The sequence below is a fragment of the Dipodomys ordii genome, unplaced genomic scaffold, assembly GCF_000151885.1.
Source record: "Dipodomys ordii isolate 6190 unplaced genomic scaffold, Dord_2.0 Scaffold35, whole genome shotgun sequence".
Lineage (NCBI taxonomy): Eukaryota > Metazoa > Chordata > Mammalia > Rodentia > Heteromyidae > Dipodomys > Dipodomys ordii.
The window spans coordinates 4,552,127-4,578,043 of NW_012267251.1; the positions used below are offsets into that span (position 1 = coordinate 4,552,127).

General features: G+C 39.1%; 1 protein-coding gene across 4 annotated transcripts in view; it reads right to left on the reverse strand.

Annotated features, from left to right (window-relative positions):
• The window catches only part of Kcnt2 (potassium channel, sodium activated subfamily T, member 2), a 262,318-nt gene that overhangs the window by 35,311 nt on the left and 201,090 nt on the right, over window positions 1–25,917 (reverse strand). For 2 of the 4 annotated variants that reach the window (XM_013017371.1, XM_013017370.1), the window contains 7 exons: window positions 23,720–23,869; window positions 22,195–22,424; window positions 18,052–18,265; window positions 15,649–15,754; window positions 12,182–12,354; window positions 6,237–6,308; window positions 2,600–2,734 (listed from right to left, as the gene is read on the reverse strand). In XM_013017371.1, the coding sequence (XP_012872825.1) occupies window positions 2,600–2,734; window positions 6,237–6,308; window positions 12,182–12,354; window positions 15,649–15,754; window positions 18,052–18,265; window positions 22,195–22,424; window positions 23,720–23,869 (1,080 nt within the window). The remainder of the gene's footprint in view (window positions 1–2,599; window positions 2,735–6,236; window positions 6,309–12,181; window positions 12,355–15,648; window positions 15,755–18,051; window positions 18,266–22,194; window positions 22,425–23,719; window positions 23,870–25,917) is intronic. The other 2 variants (XM_013017372.1, XM_013017373.1) reach the window with 2 other exon arrangements.

Here is a 25,917-nt window from a genome sequence, read left to right on the forward strand (position 1 = left end):
GCAGGATTGCTTAGAATTCATCATGAGGCTTCCCAGAAAAGGAACTGGCTACTCCATTCCAAGGAATATAGACCCTCTGGAGAAACGTATCCAAGGTAGTTCTCTGCCAATAAAGGAAAACTCAATGTGAAGAGCATTCACAAAGCATGGTACTGACTGAACAAGTACAGCTCTGGGTTTGTTCTAATGAGAGCGCATTGTGGCTGGCCGGCCAGCCACCCTGGCACGATTTTCAGGATGACTTCTTCTCAAGCATTATCATTTCAGAGACTATAGTCTAGACTTTGAATGCTGCAGAAGAGGCTCTATTGATAAATCACCTGGAAGAATGGCTTACCTCCTCTCAAAGAAAGAGAAAACTATCACGGCCAACTGAAGAACAGCAGAATTTGCCAACCCAAATTTGCTACTTTAGCTTAAGGGTTATGTTGAGTTTGGGGGCAATTAAGAATAAGAAATAAATATCGAAGCAAACAAACAAACTTCCCTGCCGTCTACTTCTTTGCCTAAACACAGGACAAATATGTCCATCAACCTTGTTTACTTGGAAATGACCAAAGAGGGATTTTACAATGTTTACTACTAAGTAACCTCTACTTGCAAATAGTTTTTTCCAGATTTCCCTTACTCCAATCTGCCACCACTGGAAATGCAGTCCTTTCATTTTTCCAGGATATTCCTAGTCTACTGCTCTCCACTGAGATCCTAGTAAGACCAAACCTAAGCCTGTTCTTTCCAGAAGCCTCCAGACGGTTACCTGAGTGGCACACAGACTAATAATCTTGTTCCTTTCTCTTTTGTTAATCTGTCCTCTTGATTTTGTTCATCTGCTTTACTAACTTGTTACAAGAGTCCCAGTGAAAATGCAGAAGAATAGAGGGGAAATGACTTTTTCTTCCTCCATATAATGAAAGCATATCACATTGTATGCTCCAGTCTTCAATGGCAGAGCCATGCTCATTAGAGTTGGAAAATAATTCTCCACATGCTGTTACTGCTCTCCTACTGTGACCATTTCCCTTCCCAACAAACATATACATACTCCTAGTAAATTAATGATAGCCTTCAGTTCAGGGCCCTTTCGAACTGAATAACCATAAAGCGTCTTTGGATGATCTGAAGGGAAAAAAGAGATCTAATAAATACGGTTATATGTCTCAGCAAATCACCAAGTTAGGAATTCAAGTGCTGCATATTCTGAACAAGAAACTGAACCTTATTTGAGCATATGGTTCATGAAGACATTGCAAGTCAGAACATTTCTACTACCAGTGTATCCTTGAATTACATCTCCATCAGACATAGCTCTAGGCAAAAGTGTTTTCTGAAAATGAATCTGACCTATTAGCTTTGAAACTTGGAATGTAAAAGCCTAATAGTTCCTATCAAAATGGAATTCAGGTCAAAGTAATCAATTCAATGCATGTCAAAGTAATCCACTCCAAATGACAGGAGATCAAATAATTTTCCAGCCTTTTAGGATGCTAAAATAAAAAGTAGCATCATCTCACACAAAGCCAATGGGCCAGATGTATTCATGAGCAATAGAAATGTTCAAAGGGACCTAAACAAGAGTGAAGAATTGCAAGGTTTCTGAGAGAAAATATGTATGCAAGCCCAACAGTCATTAATCTGACTAAAAGATAGAATACCAGTTAGAATATCATGATGATAACCCTTTATACAAGCAATATTCACACACAAGGAAAAGATAGGAAAGGAAAGTGGACTCTGTCGGAGCATAAAGACAAGATGGAGGCAAATAAAGATGTTAAATGGGGGTGACTATACAGTTTCCACTGCATTTCTCAAAATATATATAAACTATGGGATACCCAAACTGAAAATAATTTATCTCTATATTTTCCATGCCTGTGTCCTGTAAAGTCATAATCACTATTTCACTAAGGGCAGGGCTTTTGGCGGGGGAAAGCATGAATAATCTTTAAAGGTTGAATGCTAAATTGTTAATCTCTGAATATAAAAAGCAAGCCAGTCTCACATAACAGAAGGCTAAGACCTTCTGGAGCAATGTCTCTCCTATTTCCAGTAAGCTGGTAGAAAGCCTATTTATAAAATTGAAATAGGGATCTTCCTGATAAATAAGGTTCTAAATGCTTCTACAGAGAATCATCTCCAGGATCACAGACCTTTTGATTTCTAGCCACCTCTGAGTTTGCTGAGAACAAGGAATGTCTGCATATCCTCAACCATAACCCCAGAGCTTCATTATCTGAGTGCATTTAGTGAAGGAAAGACAAGCAAACAGTGAGGGTATGGTTAGGAGTTTGCACTTCACCGGGACAAATGAGCTGCTCGGAGCATCTTACGTGGCTGGTGACATTGTGTGCAGAGACAGGCCCGTGTTTAATCATGACCTTGGGTCGTGACATCGTGTGCAGAGACAGGCCGGTGTTTAATCATGGCCTCGGGACCCCATGTGTGGGGATGAAGTGATCTGAGGAGGTGGACGTGCCATTTTCCTTCTCTTTAGAGCTCGGCCTCCGTGTTTCTTCTGAGAAGAAGCCCTTTGCTCTCCCCTGAGATCTCAGAAGGCCAGTCCCGAGCCTGTGCTTAGGGCGGGGTCCCTCACACGCACCTGAAAAGGGTCTGCACGTTCACGATGGTCTTGGCGTCCGCCATGTAGTCCTCCTCGGCGCTCATGGTGCTCTCCTTGTCCACCACCACCATGTTGGCAGCAAAGCTGACGCCGCACCTGAGCAAGTCATCTAGGCTTTCATAGAAACGAGCAGACAGAAGCAGACGTTAGACAAACCACGGTGTGAATAAGGTGCCCAGTGGTGGTGGGGTTTGCACAGTGGGCAAGCACAGACACGAATGGGGTTTGTGACACAGGGGCACCTGCCTGGAGGAGAGCATTTTCATTGGGAGCTCGTGAAACCGCATTCGATCTCAACTGCGTCAAAGCCTCTGTTAAGCAATACTTATGAATTATACACTGGTATAGGGAACACACCTCGTCTGCAATCAAATGCAGAGGGAGGGTGTTAGATGTACGTTCTATAGTGAACAAATTATTTCAAAGACACAACACCTGCATTATTTATTTCTAAGGTACTTTGGGTAATGAAGAGATGGATAATTTATGTTCATTTAACTAGCCAAGCCTCATGAAGAAGCGTAAGACAATAAAATGTTTATTTTTTAGTCTCTGCTATTTAAGAAAGAGCTATGCAGCATAAATTAGTATAAATGAGAGATTTGTTTAATTCGAGCCTACCATTTTAGCCAGCCCAAATTGTTGAGCAACTGAACATCTTATATTCTTTGAATGAATAAAGTGACTTAAAACTAGAAATATATAACTTGAGTTTTTCTTTACCTCTGACAGAATATTTTACATATTCCTAGGAAATTAATAGTCTCTCCAATCTCTAACAAAATACTTAATATCCTCCCAGGGAAGTAAAGGAAAAAATATTGTCCATTAACACTGGAAATGGGAAAAACTATTATTCTCATTGCCTTCAGACAAATGGAATTGAATGGATCAAGAGAATGAATTTGAGTTACCTGTGGTAAGTATATTCTACATCTGAAGTTGATTAAAGACAGATCAAGTTAGATTAAGTGATTTTAACTAGGAAGTATAAAACCTAAAGAATGACAATGACCTTTTAGATCCTTAAGTTGAGGGTCTAAATCCCTGAAAAGTGTCTCCAAGCCCATAACTGGTAGAGTTCTACATGTAGATTTCAGCAGACTCCTTCCCTTCTATGGAAGGGTGGAAAGCAGAGTTTCTTATTCTGATGAAGTGACAATTTTACCAAAGCTACAATCAGGAGTAGTTCAGAAAAAAATAGTTCACTTGAGTCAGGAGCAATGTTCTGTAGCAGAAATTTTATGGATAACACTGTGTACGCAGAATTTTATGATAATTATTTTATTTTTATTTTATCTCACATAATTTAAAATTTATTTATTTCATCATATCCAATGGAAAAGATCTTGAAGTTTCTCTGAGAATACTTGAGAATTTCTTAGGATATTTATCATAATTGTTCTTATATCTAGTTGAATGAATTTATAAAAAGAGTTACTCAAGTGGTTCACCCTATAATCCTAACTACTCAGGAGGCTGAGATTTGAGGATCACAGTTCGAAGTCAGCCCAGACAGGAAAGTTCTGAAACTCTTATCTTCAATTAACTGCCCAAAAGTCAAGATGGAGCTGTGGATCAAGTAGTAGAGCATACATATATATATATATATATATATATATATATAGTTGCTGAGGGTATAGCTGAGTGCTTTCCTTGCGTGTACAAGGCCCAGGGTTCCATCCCCAGAACTGACAAATAAATAAATGGAAAATGGTACTTTATAGAGTATAAAAAGTATGACTAATGCATTTGCCTTCAATCAATCCAACTCATAATCTTAGATTATTCCCTCACATTTCAGCTTTTATAATTTTCCCCATTAAAAAAGAAATCTCTACTGTACTGTAATTTTATTTTTTTAAAAGGAAGTGATAGAGTGATAGAGGTAAGTTTGGCTGGATAAGATATGCAGAAAGAATTTGAGCTAGAAAAGATGAATGTTGAATCAGCAATCATTTAACTAAGCTGAAGTTGATACTTGACAAAAAGAAATCACTCTTGGGAGTTACTTCTGTTAAATTTGTAACAGCTCCCAATATCCACATGCATCAGTTAACTCCATCCTCAATTTTTTGGATGGTTTAATTACTCCTAATTAAGGTAAAGGACTTCACAATCACCATTAAGTATGAGCTTAAATCTACAGGGCATGCGTAACTTTCAAATGATAATCCTGAACCCCATGGAATCTTTGTTCTTCATAACAAGATGACACTATTCTTTTCTATTCATTTACTCTCTCATGGAGTTCTTTCTTCCTTTTCCAGAGTAGGCTACCGAGCTCTGGTAGTTTCATCCCAGGCATGATTTGCCTCCAGCATCATCATGATTTTCAGTGGCTGATCTGCCACCAGGTGGCAGCCGACTCAAGTCGGTCTGTTGTTTTTTTTTTTAAGTTTGTTGTTTTTAAGTTCATCTAATCAACATCTTTTTGCCTCTTACTTTGACTCCTTTTTCCAGGAGCTAGAAGGTGACATCTACAAGCTGAACTTTAGTCAGAGGAGTCAAAAATAAGCAAAATAAAACTCCAAGGTGAAAATCCACCTTCCGGGCAGCCTGTTTCAACAATCCTCAGATTATACTCCATTCTTTCATCTCCAGCCCTAGAAACGGAACCTTCTCAGGTCTTTTTTCCTTAAGATAAACACTCTAAATATTCATAGTTTATATCAGAAAAGGCATGTGGGAGTTTTATCCTTAACTTTATCTCTCACAGTTTTTCTGATGAATTTTTAATAGAACGATCATTTAAAAGCACTACCAATTATGTTATAATCATGTAGGATTAAAGTAATGCTAACTGTATTTTAGTTGGTTATTATTATATATAACTCACAATATAACTAATGATACTTTAATAATAACTAATAACCTTTTCATATATATACTAGGGATTATTAATACATTTTGGTATGTTTGATCTTTCTTTTATCCCCAGCCATTAAATAATTTTAAGGAGCTGTTCAACATCTGGAGGGTGAAACCTAAGCACTAATATTCTCAACTGGTCATTTGACATATTTTAGTTCAAAGGTGTGACTAACATATTTTACTTCTTTTTCTCACCACTAACTTTTTGAATTTTTTCCGTATTTATTGTCTTGGTGAGGCATAAACACATCCAATTTTGTGTTAATGCATTACACATACAAGACTTCTTGTAAACAAACACTTTACATATCATCAATTCTGATATCTGGCTAGAATAAATTTTTAAGGTGTTGCTATTTATAGCTCCAAGTCAGTGAATGCTTCTCAAGTATCTTAAAGAGTCTCACAGGTTTTGTTAAAGAAATCACTGTTAAAGAGATCTTAGGGGTATTTTCCTGTCATTTTAAAAACTGCAATAATAACAGTCATAAACTAATATGAATTCAGTAGAAGACATAGAATGGAAGTAGCCTTGCACACGGACAAGATCAGCATGCAACAGGATTGTTTGAAGTCCACAATGGATGACTGCTCAGGAAGCTGACTATCAGCTGAGTAGTGCAAGGACATAAGCTGCGCATGCACGATGCATCATGTCTGCGGTAGAGACAGACCCACACGCACCATGCACAGGCCACCACAGGACACCACACAGCGAAACGCCAAGGACTTAGTCACCTACTTGTCAATAGAGCCCACCATGTAGTAAACCATTGGAAACCAACAGATGGCATCCAGAAAGTGCACATCTGGCCTAAGTGGCAGACGGGTTACAAAATGAAACACAATGTCACAACAGGGGCAGCACTTCTAGAGAAAGGAGGCAAGTTCACTTAGTTTGCATTTCCAAAACTCAACGTTGCTGACAAGAGTCTGTCTTTTTTTTTTTTTACCCCCTTAACATTAATTAGAAGTTGACGTTTGCTCTGGCTGTGCAAACTGCACTGTGCGCTCAGAACGGCCAAACACCAGCACTCAGCTTTTCTAAGTCAGAAACATTATGGTACGATTGTACAAAAGGTACTGGATTAGTACTCTTGATGAGGACTAAAACACCAACTCCATAAACTGTAAAGCTGTTCCTGCAGAAGAGGCCTTGGAAAGGAAGAATCTAAGTTTTATCCTAATGCCTGTGTTAAGGTGTCTCTTCCGAGATATTTGTCTAGGGAAGATCTAATTACAACATGTCAAATAAAGAAACACTATATCCCATACAAAATATGGACTAGTACAATAAAAGTATTTCACCTTTATTGGTATATTCAATATACAGCATTGAGCACCATTTATTATCCCTGTAATATATATATATAAATAAAACATATATATTTGAGGGAAGGACCATGAACCTGAAATCAATCAATATATTATCATTTCTTTTACAAGGATTAATTTATCCACTTATGTAGTTATCCAGCATGTATGTATCCCAACCTTCTACTTCATGTGTATTTACAAAAGAATAACAGATTGACTTCGATTTTTTAAATGCACATACAAAAAGACAAAATGAATTATATTCTTAATCTAAAAAAAATAGTATGTTGCATGGAGAAGGCAAGATCGGAAAATAGTGCAGAGGCAATACTTAGCTGGGAGCTAAAGAGTGAGAACTAGTGCAGAGGGAATCAAAGCACCTGCCATTTCCCACACGCTGAGCTCCGACTAGACCAATTCTGGCCTCCCCGCCTATTTTCTGCCGAGAGATTGTCCCCTATCCCCTTGTACTCCAAGAAAAAAAATGAAACTGCACACAGCGAGTGATGCCTAAAATGTCATCTTTCAATGAAGAGTATTTTTCTGATTTTCACCAAATGGATTCCACAATAAATTCCTTTGCAGTCACTTAAAAGGCCCACTATATTTCATCTATTAAATGTATCCCAATTAATTTTGTAAATTGTCAATCATTTAGCTTATAAGTTATTTTTACTCTGCACCAGTGGTCATTACAGTCACGTTTAGGATGTAGTTTTAGATAGAACAGTGGACATGGGTGTGGTTGGAGTGGTAAGGATCTTGCCCTGCAAACAGGAGGCCCTACTGCTAAAATAAACAACTGCTACTGAAAAAATGATTCAAATATACACCTGACATGTAATGAACTTGTCCATTTTACATTCCCATGTACTGCATCAGCTTACTTAAATAAACTGACCACAGTGTTTATGACACAACCTGCTTCAGAATTGAGTAAAACTAATTAGAACATTGGTTAATAAACTAATCTTTTCAGTCATTGGGAGATAGTTGATTGATAAATATAACCTTGCTATTGAAAAGCATTGTTTTTGAGAAATGCTAAACAGATACACAAAACAGTCACAAAATGCAAGAGATGGCTCTTTGTGTTACATCTCTAACATACAGGTGAAAAGTTGAATCTAGGAAAAAGAACTATAAACTATAAGACAATAAAATGCACATAGGGTATTTTTCTGCTACAGAGAGGATGCCTGTCTATAGTATAAGAAGTCATGTTAAGGAAAACTTTTCAAAGTGAGGGACAGCTTGAGTGATTGGCAGTTTTAATTAAAGAGCACCACAAAACCTTCAACCTCTAAGAAACAAGTTTCAAAAATTGTTGTTTATAAAACCAAGTGCCAGTGCTGATGCCTGTAATCCCAGCGACTCAGGAAACAGTCCAGATAGGAAAGTGCATGAAACTCTTCTCCCAGTAACCACCAGAAAAACTGAAGTGGTGCTGTGGCTCAAAGTAGTAAGTAGAGCACTAGCCTTGAGTGAAAGAACTCAGGGACAGCTCTCAGGCCCTGAGTTCAAGCCCCAGGACTGACAAGAATAAAATAAAGAAATATTTTGAAATCTATAAGGGAAAGATAAACAAGGCAGGGAAAGAAAGAAATTTACAAACCTAAACAAAGCTAAACAAACCACAATTAGTGATAAATGAAATTAAAACTCTACAAGCATACAGAATCAGTAAACAGAAGAAAATGAGCACATTCATTAACTAGCCCTAAGTGTAATTCTACAAAGAAGTATAACTTTTTATGAGTCTGAAGCTTCATATCCTTATTAAGTCTCTCATAATAAAAATGGACACTGTTGTAAATATTAAATACGTAGTGAGCACCAGGAGCAGAATAACTCACTATCAAACTCATAATCTTAATAATTCAGTGTGTGAATTTCAAGATCAAGTGTAATATTCTTTTATGAGCAGTTCATTTTGTCAGTATTTCATATTTGTACTTTTAAGGGGTTTAGGTTTTCATAAGCTATTAAAGTTTAATTGCAGCTATTTAAAATATATTTCTTCTTCCTTCCTTGCCCTCTTTCCTTCCTCCCTCCCTTTCTACCTTCCTTCCTTCCCTCCTTCCTTCCTTCCTTCCTTCCTTCCTTCCTTCTTTTCTTTCAATACTGGGACTTGAACCCAAGGCCCCACATGCTAGGCTAGCAGAGTCTACACTGAGCCACATTGCTGCCTGGAGTTTTTTCCCACTGGGTTTTCACATGAGACTTTCTGTATATTTGCACAGTGACACATTGTTGTTTGGAAGCAAACTAGCCCAGATCTTGTGCTAGTATTTTATGTACTATTTTTAGTCTCATAATAACTCGGGAAGAGTTCTAACCATTTCACATATCAAAAGTCCAAACTAGCCAGGCACCGGTGGCTCACGCCTGTAATTCTAGCTACTCAGGAGGCTGAGATCTGAGGATCACGATTCAAAGCCAGCCAGGCAGAAAAGTCCATGAGACTCTGATCTCCAATAAACCACTAGAAAACTGGAAGTGGTGCTGTGGCTCAAGAGGTAGAGTGCTCGCCTTGAGCTGAAGAGCTGAGGGACAGTGCCCAGGCCCAGAGTTCAAGCCCCACGACCGACCAAAAAAAAGTCCAAACTGACCACAGAGGTTCAATGTCCTGCAACAGGCCTGTTGAGAGGTGGGTAATCCTATGTAGTATTTCAGATCTGTGTGAGGCTGCTTGAATTTCTCTAAGAAGGGCATTGGTATACAAGCTATCTTACCATTAGTTTTTAAATAAGCTGAAGTTTTCTTGACAGACTTCACAGATCGGCTGAATAAGCCACATGTGAGTTCAAAGTTAGTAGTGTAAGCTTGGATCTTATATTTTTGTGTGTGTCCAGTTTTAAGTGAAATGTGAAAAGTGTTCTACAAGTGTTCTAAACAAGTAAAAGATATTTTCCAATAAGACTGCGTTTTATTTCATTATCATTTGGACTGTGAATGTTTATTTCATCATACACACATATTTGTGAATAGTATAAATTTAATTACCATTAAAAATTCCATATTATGATGTCAGTTTTTATTTCTGTTATGTTAAATATCATGCAAACAATTAGATTCTAAATTGTGAACCGTGACAAAGGCTACTGGAATGAGGAGTGAAAAATCAGCTGAAATTAATATATATTCTTGCCTCCAAAAATAACTGACAATAAATAGCCTTTGCCATATCGAAGACTTATAAGTAAGCTCCTACAGCAGAAAGGCCAATGACCTAGGAACTGCATAGAAGGCGGTGACCTTGACAGATGTGTTTGGATGTCCTGTGCCTTTTTAGTTTTACACCACTTATAAAGAAAGACAATGCATCAGAGTCACTCAGCTTTGCACTGTCCTCTTCAAGATTGTAAACCTATGAGAACCTAGTTCTAGTTAAAATGTAAAATAATGGCAAAACAGCTGCTCTTTGACAATGAATAGGAATGCTCAATGGCTTTCCACTTGTAAACAGGTTAAATAATGTTAACTTTATTACGTGATCTTTATGGTCACACTCAAATGAAGTAGTCTTGGATAAGAATAGTGTGTGTGTGTGTGTGTGTGTGTGTGTGTGTGTGTGTGATAGAATGGTCCAGTTTGTCAGTCATCAAGAGAAGTTTTCAGGTTTCCTTGTGGTTGTGCAAATTCAGGAATTACACTGCACAACCACCCACCTGATCCTAGTGTACAAACTCATCATTCAAGAATCAGACATTCTGGTGAAGCCATTATGTAAAACCAAACAGAAATAGTCTACAGAGCACAGCTACTGGAACTTCTTTTAATGCTGTTACCAGGAGTTAATAATAATATGAGGTAGAATGAGGAAGGACAGACTCTCAATCGAGATCAGACTCATTGGGGAGATTAAAGATTGAAACGGAGGCCTCTGGAGAGAACCATGCTCCCACAATTGTGCAGACCCAGTTCTACAGCTACACGTCAGGACACGCAACCTTATCTTGAAGTAAGATGAAGAAGAGGAAAGGACAGCGTGGGCCTTAGCCCTGCCAGAGAAAACGCTGTCAACACAGCTCCTTTCCTCCCAGGCCTCAGCCTGTCTTTTCTCCTGATGCGCCTTGATTCACATCATCCACGGTGGAGCTACTCCAAGACAGTTTGCAGATATCCATGCCCCTTGTGGGTGGAGATGCCGTGCACACTCACACACACAGATGCCAAGATCTCAGATTTGAGTTGGCATAGTTTAAGCGCTCTGTTGTTGCCAGTTGAGCTACGCCCTTGCAACCTTGGAGCCCTCAGAAAAGATTCACCGTGAGGCTGTGTTCCAAAGAGCTGGGAGGGGCTGGAACACTGCTCTAGCACCCAGGCTAGCTCACACTGCCCAGGCACTGCTGCTCTCCTGGGGTTTGCTTTAAGATGCTTGGATTTCTTCTGAGAATGGGTTCAACTCTGGGTGCTGTCATGCCTACCCTAACTAGCTCCACACTTCCCTTGCCACCAAGAGGATCCCGATGGCTGAGAATTCTTCCACTGACAGTTCGGTAAGGTTTTAGTTACCATTGTGGAGAGTGTTTAAAAAAACAAAAGAGATTCGATACATGGGTAAGTCTTTAAATTTTGGTCTATTGAGAAAGGTATTGTGAAGGGACTATATATGGGGGGAAGGCTCTTTGGAGAAACTTTTATTTTAAGAAGCCAGATATAATGTAATTTGATATCATTTAATTCACCCTGACATTTGTATCACTTTGTAATAAGTGAAGGATGGGGGGGGGACCACCCACTATCAGTTTCTAGTCATAGGAAAAGTCATTGTAATTTCAGAATATAATGGTTTTGACTATTGTATTCTATGACACATTTGTATTTGTGGGAGTATTTTCTGAATCTTAGACTTTAACCTTATCCAACAGTTTGACACAAACATTATCTGGACTATGTTATAAAACCAAACATTTTAGCAGTAATGCAGTGAGACTGTAAGACCATGTTTTATGATATAACAGATAAATATGGATCAATAAATGCTTCTCTGATATTTAATGGTAGTCAACAAAATTGTCCTGTTTGGGAAGAGATTCTTTTCATGTTAGTTTGATTAATTTAGTAAAATGGAAATGATTATTTCAAGTATCTCTTTCCCATGGCAGAATAAATAAATCTCAACTTGTATAATAATGTTAAATAAAATTCTCAGAATATTCCAGTGGTGTTTTAAGTACTATTTACCAAACACAGCCATACTCAATGACAGTTTTTAAATCATTGCACAGAATTTATCTCCCAATGAGTTGTGTACCATAATGTATCTGATTTAAAATACTCTAAGCAAATTAAAGTCAATTATTTCTATGTACATAAAATAATATCAAAACTCTGTCTGGTTTGCATACTTTAAGACATACTTACGGGTTATCCAACAGCAGTACTATGGGATTAAGTTCTCTCTTTGGTCTATAATATGCCCTGAGAGGTACAATAAAATTATACAATCCGTTCCCAGCTGTTTCAGCTGCAACTATAATTAGCTTATTTTTGAATCCATAAGCTTTTGCATCTTCATAGTAGTTATGCTGGCAACTCTGAGAAGAAAAATTATACAAAGAAAGGCCATTTTGTATTTCAATATAATTTGGTGGAAAACATTAGCATATATGACAATGTAAAATCAACCTGATTTAACGTTCTCACAAATTTGACAGCAGTTACATCTGACTGGGCTCTGGGTAGGAATTAAAGCTTGCATGTAGGGGAAAATGAATTCTGAATATACAGTTCAATGCTGAGAAAGTCTACACTGTCAATGCATAGGAAGCTACCACTTACCACAAGATGACATGTGCATTAGCAATTATCTACTATGTCTTCAATTTCTAGATATAGCGAGGACTAGAACTAAGTAGCCTCAGCAACATTCCCAATACTGCATACCTAAAACAAAATAAAACAGAAAGCAATCCCACAAAGAAACCTGGTCTACATGGGTAATAAGGTAAGTACTCAAAAGAAAACTAATAATAATAAAAATAATAACAAGAACAACGCATTACCAAAATCCATTGCTGGCCTGAGAAAACTTAGCTTGAAAACAGACTTTTGTTATTTCCTGAGAGTTTAAGCTTTGCTGGAATTAATTAATATTGCTAAACCCAAACTACTCTTAAACGTGGAGAGCTGCTTGCTACCCGTTCTTTCGCCCAGATATATCTCTACAAGGATTTCTTTTTATTTACTTGGGTTGAGATTAGTTAGTCTTGTGTAGATTCATCAATTTTAGAATAAATGTTTGGTATCCTTTCTTAATAAAAAAAAATTATAAAACACTGGCGTGAGCCAGACACCATAAGTAAAACAGATGCAATAGACAAGATCACCATTGTCACAAACACCACAGACACTGCTGCTATTACAGTCAGGAGGTAAAAAGTGTTAAATATACTTAGGAGATGAAAGAAAGCAAACTAGGAACAAAGGAGAGAGATCTTTCACAACAGCCAAGCAAAAGGTTGAAACTAGGTAATACCTATTTCTATGTATCTTCTCAAACTCAACAGTGAAGTCAAAGGATAATTTAAGTTCCATAAAGAATGTAACTGAAGGGATTAACTTTGAAACAGAATTGAAGACATCACCTAAAATTCAAGAAAGAGGAGAAAAAAAAAGGCTAAGATAGAAAAATTAGAAAGTATTAATGATAGCATGAACTCTCCTATATATATATATATATATATATATATATATATATATAGGAGAATAACTGAAAAATCACAAGAATCCCAAAGTTTATCCAATCAGATATTGATAGATTATTCTTCAAGCAGAAAAGAAACCCAAATCTTGAAGAAAGCCAATGACTATCAACCCAAATAACTAAAAAGAATGTCCAGCTATGCATATGATAAGGAAAGTATAGCTCAGCCAAGATGACAAGAAAATCTAACAGCACCAACAGGAAAAGAGAACTACTTGCAGGGAACAAAAATTACAAATAAGGTTGTTTTTCAGCAGTAAAAGTATGCAAAATGGCATTAAATAAAGACCAGAAAGTGCTAAAAAAAAAAAAAGAGAGAGAGAGCGAGATAAATAAATTTTTTTAAAAAAGGAAGAAAAAAGGAGCACAAGGAAGGGAGGAATTGGGGATGAGAGGGAAGGAAAAATGAAAGGGAAAGAAGGAAAAGAAGGAGAGGGAAGGAAAAGAACCATCCTAGTCTGGGGTTAGGCACCAAGGAAAACTGTCTTTCAAGAATAATCACAGAGTAAAGGAGTATTAGTTGGGAAAGTATGATTGGAAACATTTCCCAACAAGAAAGTCTTATTAGCAATGGCCAACATGAACATACATTCAGAAAAAAGTAAAGCCCAAGAAAGAGTGAAAGGCCAAAGAAACGGCTAAGAACAAATCAGCTCGCCTCCATTGTCAGGCATCTGGAAGGCCGTTCATGTGCATACAGTCTGAAGTCACAAAGATAATTATGGTCACTCAGAAAGTGGAAAGCCGTAAGGGAAGGAGAAAGATGGGTAGACGCCAGGTCAATCCCATCTTGAAAATCTGTGAAGATGAAGCATTCGCTTCACTAAGAAGGAAAACCCAAGGGGATCATAGAGAAATGGGAGTTTATCCCAACAAATTGCCTGGAACACGGTGGACTGTCTCAGCGGGACCCCAACTCACACACTGCACAGACTCGAGGGTTACCTGTGTAATCCCAGCCCACAATCCCAAAGTGGCCACTGGTTTACCTAGCTAACCACTTCCTACCAGCCTTTGCTCCCTAAATAGCCCCAAACACCAGGCTTCTCCAACCAATCAGCAACACTGAGAAAGGGGATGTATTAGCATGGTAAAGACAGCTAACAGTCCTCTGACTTTGAGCCTCTACTGCATCCCGGCAATTCTCACCGGTACACAGCCTTCCAGTGAGATCAGGTTCCTGGCTTGGAGATAAAAAATTTCCACTCATTGCTCTCCTGATACTATACACACACACACACACACACACACACACACACACATTACAAAGAAATGAACAGTGCAGATGTAAGTCTAGATTTTGAGGTTCTTAAAATGTGGATTAATTTAGAAATCTTTCTGAGGAAAAGAACCACAAGTAGTTTATGTAACTGCATTTATACTATTTAATTTTTTAAAAATAGTGGTATAATAAAAGCACAGAAAGACTCTGCAGGTGAGTAACCTTAAAAATGAGCATATCTGAACGTGACCCAAAGTTGTACACAGTTGGGCACAAATGTCAAATATGTCAAAAATTAAAGACTACAAGATAATAAAGCTTTGAGAGACAGAGACAGAGAGAGAAAGAGAGAGAGGGCGGGAAGGAAGGAGGGAGGGAGAGAGGGAGAAAATTACCTCTCTTAATGGTTCGATGAAAATATTTAGAAGCAATGTCAAAGATCTACCAAGCAATTCTACAGAAATAAAGACTGGAAATGTTCAGTGCCCACTTCATCTTTCTCTACAACATCAGTAATAGCTGAAATTTATAATGCTTTTTTACGTGAATAGACAACTAAACGTTGAATAAAGTGAATTGCACCTAGTCAGTTATTAGGTCCCTTAATTTATCAAGGACTTTAACTTAAAGCATGTAGTTCAGGCATTTATCACCTACTAGTGTACAGAGCCATACAAAAATGTTCTTTGAAATTCATGTTGTTAAAATTAAAGAAAACGTTTGAGTGCAGATGACTGGCCAAGTTGCATTTCTTATGAATCAAGCAATAGGATCTTAGTGCCCATCCCATAATTTGTAATAAAGAAGTCCCTGCCTGGAGCTAGTGATATAGTTGAGGCTCTAGGAGGTGTATAATATGTAATTCCCTCTTGGAGGGAAAAACCAAGGAGAGTGGATGCTTACCTTATCTAGTCGTAAGCAGCAAAATGGCACTTTCTCATGAAGGAGGTGACAAAAGGTAGGTGAACTTCCGATGTACGGGGAGTAAGGGGGGTAACCTTTAGCATACCTGCAAAACAGCATGACATATTGCTCCTGGGTAACTCCTGCAAGTTTGGAACATTAGGTTATCACCATGTTCTCCTGTTTTGATAGGTTAGTATTGGTCACTCTTCAGATACTACATTGTGCTTTGAAAAGCAGTTTAGGACGCAAGTAGACAAATCAAATCTGGCCCACTGTAAGATGCTGATTGTTGACAGTAGATTTTTTTTCATTTTAAATGATTGAGAGAAATAAAAAGCTATTAAAACATAGGTCAAAGATAAAATAAGAGCTGGAGACCTGGCTCAGTAATAGAGTACCAGCCTAGTAAGCATAGGGCTCTGAGTTCAAATCTCAAAACCACCAAAAACAGCTACAAGAATTGTATTTCCTATCATGTGGAAATTCTATGAAGCTCAAAGTTCCACTTTATTGAAAACTAGCCATTATCATTCCTTTATAAATTATTACTGCATCAACAGAGATCATGAATCAATAGATATTTAAGAGTTCTTTCTAGAAAACATTTCTAAGCCAGCTTCCATTTTAGAACATGTAGAGATACACTTTAATAAATATTGATACTTTGGTGAGACATATTTAAAGCAAAACACGTCATTATGAGTCATTCCATCAATATTCATTAGCTAAAAATACTTAGTTGACCATGGGGGCGGGGGGGAGAGACAATTGCCTTAATTACTTTAAACATAGGTTTCTTTCTGGAATCAAACTTGAAATAATATCAAAGACATTTCATTTGTTTGCTGACTTGTAAAAAAAATGCCACCTGCACATTTTGGCTGAAAGTGGAACTTTTAAAAGTGGGCAACATCAGTGGCAATTAAGAAAAAAAACAGAGGCTCTTGATTTTAATCAATTTACCTACAAAACCATGAATCACAGACTCCAGTGATCTGTTTTACAGACTCAGAGACTGAGAGCCCAGAGAGAGAGAGAGAATTCTGTTACATCAAGATCACCTGCAGTTTTCTTGAATAAAACCTTTCCACTGCTCCAATGTTTGGAAGCACTCATTTTTAAAAATGTCTATCCTAATTTGAAACACCATTTCCTGCAAAGATACCCTTTCCCCTGACCTTCGTGTTCACAGGGACCATTAGTTTTATTTTTGTTTGTGCTTCCTAGATGCTTCTATGGTTCTAAATGTGAGGAATTAGAAAGGATTGGGGGGAGGGGGGAGAGTAGGATTTTACTAAATTCCCATAGCATTTTGGTTTATTTAAAATAGATCGAACATTCATTAAATTTATATGAATGATATTGGGAGGGAGATAGAGATGACATTGCTTACATCACTAGAACCAATGTGCCGCTCACAGCCATTAAAATCACTCACTCTACAGAAGCATTCATCTGCCACTTGTGTACAAAAAGTAGGGGCAGGGCTGGGAAGGTGGCTCAGTGGTAGAGCGCTTGCCTTGCATGCATGAGGCCCTTCGTTTAATTCCTCAGCACCACATAAGCAAAAAGAAAAAAAAGCCAGAAGTGGCGCTGTGGCTCAAGTGGTAGAACGCTAGCCTTGAGCTGAAAAGCTGAGGGACAGCGCCCAGGCCCAGAGTTCAGGCCCCACGACCAGACCCAAAAAGTAGGGGCAAGAAGAGTTGGCTTGACCAGGTCCTCCGGCTTCCACGGGCTCATTTTTGGGGCAGGGGATTTTGTCATGGCAACATACCAGGTGGAACACGACTGCACAACAGACTAAGCTGTAACCACTACTCGACAGAGGTAGGCACCTCCTGTATAGATGCTTAGAAAAGGGAGAGAGCCCTTTCTCTATTCGTGAATTTGAAACATGGCGGCTTCATGCTGAATGAAAAGGTTAACTACTGAATGAGAGAAGTAAAGACAGCTCACTGGATGCTGTCCACAACGGCCATCAAGTGATTGAGGGTCCATCAGTATGGATGCAAAATAACACCATCCAATGGTACAAGGTATGACATAATCAAATGCAGGCGTGAAGTTGCAGCTTGTGTTACAGAAAAACAAATCTGGATCTTTTACTCACTTAAGCACAAAGAGAATTTTGAGAAAACTAATATGAGTGTGTATGTATAATACACAAACGTGTGTGTGTGTTTGTGTGAGTGTGTGTGAGAGAGGGCTTAGAACGCTCGGTAGTTGAGACAGTGAGTCATAGAAGGCTGCTTTGGACCAGCTATGCAGGAATGATTCTAGAATGCCGGGAAGTAGGAACATTTACCCCCTCACTGAATTGGTCATGAACCAAAAGGCCATACTGACCGCACAGATCACACAAAAGCAAGCAAGCTTACAGCTGAGCTTATGTCAACATACTCCAAGTTTGACGACATGTCTTCATCAGGGGTAGCTTCATCTTCTGACTGATCGCTCAGGAGATCGCAGGTTTGGATGGATGACGTGTCTGCCACCTCCAACACAGGAGCGATGCTGGGTCTCCTCAGCTCCTTACTTCCTTCGGCAGGGAGGGACAGGGTGGGCCCGCTTGCTGATCTACAGCTCGTGTCTTGCAAATCTATTGCCACCGTACCTGGTGCCAAGAAACGGGAGAAGCCATCAAGGAAGGCACTGACCACCTCCACAGCCAGCTGATGGCTATATGATCACAGTCCGTGACATGCACCCAGCGTTGTATCTGTGACACCTTAGTTCCTCTTTGTGGAAAAGAAAAGAGCTTTAAAAGTTGCTTAGACAGAGTGTATGTAATTTGTCTCCTGTCATTGCTTCCAAAATCCACACCTCTCTGGGACCCTCCACCACTCAACTGGGAGAACTCTGACCAAAGTACACAATCAGCGTTGTGTGGCTCAGCTGAGTCCTGACAGGAGAAAAAATCAACATTCATTCACGTTAGCATCAAGCAGCTGTCTTGATGGGGTTGGTTCTTTGATGTTCTAGTGTGCTCTGTCCCTCCTTCCCCCTCCTCCTTCCTGATTTCCCCACCATCTCCTTCCTCCTCCTCCTTCCTGATTTCCCCACCATCTCTTCCCTCTCCTCCTTCCTGATTTGTCCACCATCTCGTTCCTCCTCCTCCTTCCTGATTTCCCCACCATCTCCTCCCTCACCTTCCCTTCCTGTTTTCTTCTCAGCTCCATGGTACATAACACAGATTTTCTGTAGAGATGTGATCTTGGCTTCTTTCTCTGTCCATATTCATTTCTTCAGTCTTTTCTACTCTCAAAACCTTGAAAGTTTGTGTGTGTGTGTGTGTGTGTGTGTGTGTGTTCAGGAATCCAGAAGAGACTTCTCTCTTTAGTGGTCTAAAGTGTTTGAATTCAGAGCCTCATGCTGACTGGGCTGATACTCTACCACCTGAGCCACACACCTCCAGCTTTTTCCTGACTATTTTGGAGATAAACTCTAGCTAATGATTCTATTTGGGCTAGCCTTAAACAGATCCTCTGGCTTTCAGCCTCCAAAGTAGCTAGGATTTCAAGGTAGAGCCTTGTGCCTGGTTTCAGCGTTTTCTCTGTCCAGCCTGCACTGCCCTCCTGAGGCCCCTGCTTTTTTATGCTCCAAAGTAAATCTTTATCCCCTGCCTTACGCAGACCTGCCTGTCTATGGCCTTCTCCAGACCACTTCATTGCCATCTTCCTTTCTAATTGCCTAAGCAAAAATCAGGGGCTTCTTCAGACTCTTGGTTTTCTTATGGTTCCGTTTCCAGTGTGTTAATGGAATCTGATGAATCCTCCTGCTTTTGAGACATACCCAGAATTTTCTCCATCTTACCACTTCCTCTTAAAAATGCTTTGAAATGGAAAGACTTGGAAAAAAATCTATTAAGTGAAGTAAGCCAGATCGAGAGAGACAAAGGATGCGTGGTTTCCCTCATTTGTGTTAGCTAGAATGAGCCTGTAAATCTGCAAGAAAACACGCTGGGTGAAATGGAAGTGGTTACTAATGTATGAACTGAAATGCGGTAGGCTCTAGGGAGAGCTCAAATGGTCTAATTCCTTTGAAAGACAACATAAAGCCTAACACAATAAATACCAGAAAGCAGGCACTTGCAAGACAGGAGGGGATGTGGAGCCAAGAGGGAGGGGGAGATGGATGTAAAGGACATGTGGCCTGGGGGGGGGAGGGAGCAGTCAAGAATGCATTGCATCTACTGCAAAATTAAGAAAAATAAAGGGGGCCGGGAAGGTGGCTCAGTGGTAGAGCCCTTGCCTTGCAAGCATGAGGCCCTGGGTTCGATTCCTCAGCACCACATAAACAGAAAAAACCGGAAGTGATGCTGTGGCTCCAGTGGTAAAGAGAGACAGTGCCCAGACCCAGAGTTCAGGCCCCGTGACTGGCAAAAAAAAAAGAAAGAAAGAAAAACAAAAATACAGGAAGGGCTGGGTCGGAGAGATGTTTGAGAATGTAAAAAAGGGGAACATTGAGCAAGATGCATCCTGCTGACCAATGGCTTTGTTAAATGCCCACTCCTTCGCACAACTACTTGAAGATAATTGTACATGCTCTGACCTCTGCCTGAAGATTCCTACTCTCAGCAGCAGCAAGAGTGACCCCACGAAAGCCTGGGTCCGCAGGGCTGACATGGAGGGATCATTCTGCTCCATTCTTGCACTGACTTACCAATACCCATCACGACCCAGTCACCTGTCCAAAACCAGGGAAGAGAATGGGAGAGAGAGGGAGAGGGGCCGAGAGAGGAGGGAGGAGGACCGGAAGGGGCTGTCTGCATGGGGTGAGGTGGATGGAAGTATGTTCTGGACATGTCACAAATATCAAAATGAAACCCTTTGTACAATTAATTGATGCGAATCAAACTGCTTCCCCAAATCCAGTTCTTCTTCATTCAGAATCACTCTTACTAGCAATTTTCTTTCCTTCCTATTACTTATCACCTTCCAATATTCTAATAACTTGTTAATATGCTAAATTGTTAACTTGTTACTATGCTAAGTAATTAACAGTTCTACAAGTAATGCTGCATGTCTTTCTTCTCTTTGGTAGAAAGTAAGGCCAGGGAACTAGGAAGGTCTTTGTTCAGTCCTTTTTTTGTTTAAAGCATAAGTACTTGTGAAAGCCCATGGTTCACATCATTTTTTTCCAGAGTTCTTGAATATAGGGAGAAAATGTGTTGTCACAGGATAAAAACATCACCCTTTGTCAATTATAAGCAGATATTTAAAAAATCTATACAGGGCCACATCCTGGACAGAGTGCTACTTAGACAGAATCAGCAAGGATTAGATACAGCTCCTTAGGCCAGGTTAGAGAAATATTATGTGTGAATAAGATCCAGTTATTTTTAAAGGAAGTGAAGAGTGAAAGGAACTCAGTATGATTGGGGAAATGGCAGGGCTGGAAATGTTTTTTTGTTGTTGTTGTTGTTTAATGGATAAAATGTGCAAGCAGTAGAAATTTGTAATTTATCTTCTAAACTAAGACATTCCAGAAGGAGGGAACAATGGGTAATCTCAACAATGACACCCTAACTATGTTTAAAAATGGAAATGTTCTAGGAAAACTGTAATTGCTTTGTGCAAATAAGGGGATTTAGGGATCCTATTTTTAAGCATTTATAACAATGGCATTTAGGGTTTATTTTTCCCCACTGGGTAATAGGAGGTAGTTAAAATGATCTTTTCAGGAGGATGACATGATCAAAAAATGATGTCAAAAGGATGGTTTAGTCTGGTTTCAGATGGAGAATGAATGCAGTGCGACCAGACTGGAGGCATGAGGAGAAGTTTAGGTTAAAGAGTTAGGCAAACAAGTCAAGAGTGTAGCGTGCAGCTGAGCGACCCTCGGGAAGACGTGTGTGTCTGCGGAGGGAGGAGGTGCTTGAAGTGTTCCAATAAACCACTCTTGCCCAAGTAGTCAAGCAAAGGACTGGAGACAGAAGGAAGAACCGACCGTCTTACTCCAGACAAGAGCAGTGTGAACGTTCATGCCTTGAACTGAAGACAACTCTTTGGAGGAAAGATGGGAAAATGTCCGAGGCATCTTCAAAACTCGACCATGTTTTCCTTGCCCATCCCAGAGAAGCCAAGAACAGAATGAGGGTGAGAGTGTAGATAGAGAGAGTGGAGGACAATCACATAACCAGTGGGGTCTGCTCATCATTTGACTGAAAACTCATGAGAGAAATACGAAGGCTGGCAATGTAAATATAATCGCAAATGAAAAACGACAGTGGTTATTTCTGTGACATCTTCCTTTGCAACCAAATGCATATATATGAGTATATATATTTATGTATATCTATATATATGTGTGTGTGAGCACAATATATTCTATAATGTAATATACAAATGCATAATATATACTCGTGTATAATATATATTATGCACATATATGTATGCACATATACATCTATCGATGTGTAGTATACACATATGTGTTACTTGTAATATGCACATATGTGTTTTCAACTTGTCTTTCCATTGTTAATGAAATGGAGTCCCTCCTCCCCTTGGCCTGGGCCAGCTTCGGGGCTGGGGTACTGACCCATGCTGGCAATGATGCTGTGAACCGGGAGTCTGGAGGCGCCCGGGTAAAACGACCGTGGGATGTTGCTTTTTCTCTGCTGGTCCTGGTTCTTAAAGGCCGAATTCTCTTCTTTGGTAATGTTAATGTAGAAGCATATGTCCGTGGCATTCATGATGTATCGAGGACCCGGATTTAGTAAAATGTTTTTGTTGTCTTCCCTCCTCACCCCAATCAAGCAGACACCAAACCTGAATTAGGAAAAGAGAGAAGAGATAGGGGGAAAATAAGAGAGAAATCATGAGACAGAGAGAGAGAGAAAGACAGAGACAGAGAGAGACAGACAGAGAGAGACAGAGAGAGGGAGAGGGAGAGAGACAGAGAGAGAGAGTGAGGGAGAGACAGAGAGAGGGAGGGAGAGACAGAGAGAGATGACAGAATATTTAAGAATTTTACTTTAGCAGTGGTCTTGGGTTTTTCTCTTTTCTTTTCAAGTAACCTTCATGAAGCAGGACAAGGTGAAAACTCTTCATAGAATTAAGAAGCCTGAAAACCTTAAGATTCTCATTTTTATAAGATATGGAAAAAAGTCCTTATAAATCAATACAACTGATTGATTTGACTAATATAAATTTACATATATAAATGAAAAAGGATAAAATAAAGAAAACAACAGACTTTATGTTACATAGTAAAGTTAAAATATTGGTTGTGATTTTTATGAAAACTTTACTTCTGTGAAAAGCATAGACCCTATTCTTCAGTTTCTTCAAAATTTTACAAGCTACTTATCTAATAAAAATGTATAATAACATTTGGAAGTAATATAGTACTTAAACACTTTTATATACTTTTCTGGACTATATCCCAAATACAATTTACTCTGAGTATATTTATTTTAGTTAGTATGTGTAACTAATAATGGTTTAGAGTAAATCAAGTCTAAAACTATTTTAAGTACTAAAATATGAGAAATGGAGCACAGTATATATTGCACAAAGGGAATATATTCTATTACAAATCCACAAATAGGTTATTTTAGTGCATTTTAATATAGACGATAAATAGTTTTCATGATAGGCAGTTTTATTTCTTAAGTAAATAGTTTTTCTCTAATGGGAAGGAAAAAAATCCCTGTTTGAACTGAAATGTAGTATCAATTATTTCTACCTCATTTCTCTGGCCAAGGCCAAAGTTATTTTCCTACTATTTTCAAATTGTTATTACTTACTACTTTAGAAAATCTTAAATCCATCATTTAAATTTTCTTTCAGTAAAAGAAACTAATTTTTGTGTATTGTGACTTCTAGGTGGATGACAAGCCAAAAAAATAATGAGAGTTTCAAAGTTACAACAGTAAACCTTTCCTCTTGATGGTCACTCTCTCCTGACAAGCCTCACTTTTAGTGGCTGGAATTCAAACATCACAATAACTCTGTCGTCTGCTTCAAACCCATCAGCATTAATCTGGGTTTTGCAAAACCCAGTCTACATGGTGTGACCAAAGGACCAATATTCAAATTCCACTCTGCGAGGAGAAACGTACTTTTTGTGCGCGTGGAAGGAAGCGTAGGTGAAGCTCTTCCCTTCGTACTCCGCAAAGAAGGTGCTTTCTTCCAAAACAATGTGGTAGACCTCGTTCCCGGAGCACCGGCCGTACATCTTCTGCCACTGCTCTGGTGACTGCTGGCCTTCCCTGAAACATGGGCACACACGCATACACGCACACACACGCAGGAGAGCGCAGTGAGTGTGGTCATGGGCAGGTGTGTCCCCCCCTCCCTCTGCCTCCCCAACCAACAAGCAGCCAAGTCTGGGGCCCTGAACACACTGGACACACTCAGATGAACAGTGTGCTTGGGTAGGCTTGAGAAATACACACGCCTTATAAATGTGATTGATAGATTGATTGGAGATCCAGCTCAGCCCTAAGAATTTCCTCTGATCGCAGGACAATGAGATCTAGCATGTTCTTCCTAGTCTCTGACACCACACACACACACACACACACACATACACAAACACACACACACACACACACACACACACAGTACTTGCTTACTGCTTCTGTGAGGTGACTAGCATTTGCTGGGTCCTGGGGGTGTTTGATGTTACTTTCAATGACACCCTTTTTCTGTTCAACAATTTGGTTTCATAGAAAACATGTTCCATTTCCCTCACGCCGTGGCTTTCTTCTGTTTGGGTAGCAGCCAAGAAAAGACACTGCATCATGAAAAGCCACTTTGATTGTAGAAAGGTCTCTACAATGCATTCGGTATTTGTGAGTCCCACCCCTCTGAGTTTTGATACTGGGTAGGGGGCCTCTGTGGGGGATCTAGGCCACTCATGACTAGTGGGTTGTATCATATTCTGTGGGAATAAAACCAGAAGTCAGAAGTACGCTACTTGGAAGCTGGCCATGAGAACTCAGACCTGAGATTTCTAGACCTGAGATTTCTTTTGTTTATAAACAACCACTGTCTATGACGATTTGTGACCGCAGCCTTATCATCCAAACATGTCTCTAAAAGAGATCCCAGCAATACTTTTCCAAAAGAAGATAAGCCCATCACAAAAAGTATAGCTTCTTTTTCTTTTACTTTTTTTGGTTCTAGAACTTTCTGGTTTGGCCTGCTTAATCCTGTGGCTTTAGAAATATAAGGAAAACTCAATTCATATGAAACTTATAATGAACATATGCATTGTTCTCCTTCTCTGTTATTGACAATAAACTAATATTGATTGGACAAAACTTAGGAATTTTATTAGGATAAGACATGTGCACTGAGCAGCAATTTGTAAACAGATAAAAATAAAGCCATTTCATTACCATTTCAATAGATAATAGACACGCACAGAACAGCACATCATATTGGAACTCTAAAAAGACACTTTCACTTCCAAGTGTTATCTAAAGGATTATTACTGACACACACAACTCCAAAGTGCCAGTTACAATACACTTTAAGCATATTGCACTTTATTATTATTATTATTGCAGTTATGTTATTATTATTGAATTTTATTCCTTCACAAGTACAATTAATGAGTCAAAATGCTGAGTGATGAAACCTGACCACCCGCTCTAAATCTCAACTCTCTGTCCTCAGCAGACCCTTCATCTTTTCTGTAAATAACAGTGAACATTTGATTATGTAAGATAGAGATCATTTCAGAGACATCAGGATCATAAAAGGCACTTAGTAAGGGTTAAATGTTATTGTTGGTTCGGTTATTTCTTCTTCATACCTGAATTTTGGACCCTGCTCAATCTGTCTAGTTAGCCTGTTAGTTCAGTGCTCACAAACTCTTTCTTCATTCTTTCCTCAAGCTAATCTATTTTGGGAAATAGGAAAAAATAAAATAAAACAAGGCACTTTGGCCTGTTGACTGCATGTGGCTACTTCTAACCATTGCTTCCTAAGAGTGATTTCTCCTGGTGGACAAACGTTCCCTTTCGCAAACACAAAGTTATCTTGTTGTGAACTCTGGAACCATTTAGCTAGATGACACTCAGGGAAGATCAAAAGCCACGTGAGTGTCTGAAAATGTCCAAACGATGGTGCTGTCATTTTACCGGGATTTTTTTTTTGAGTGTGTGAGTGTGATCCAAAAGTCAACATGGGGTCAAATAAGTGTCATTCAAGGGTTTCAGCAGCTAATGGAGAGAACAATCTAATTCCAGAAGCGGAGTTGGGAACTGGAGGTGGTTCCTTGGAAGAGGAGAGTAATAGAGCAGGGTCA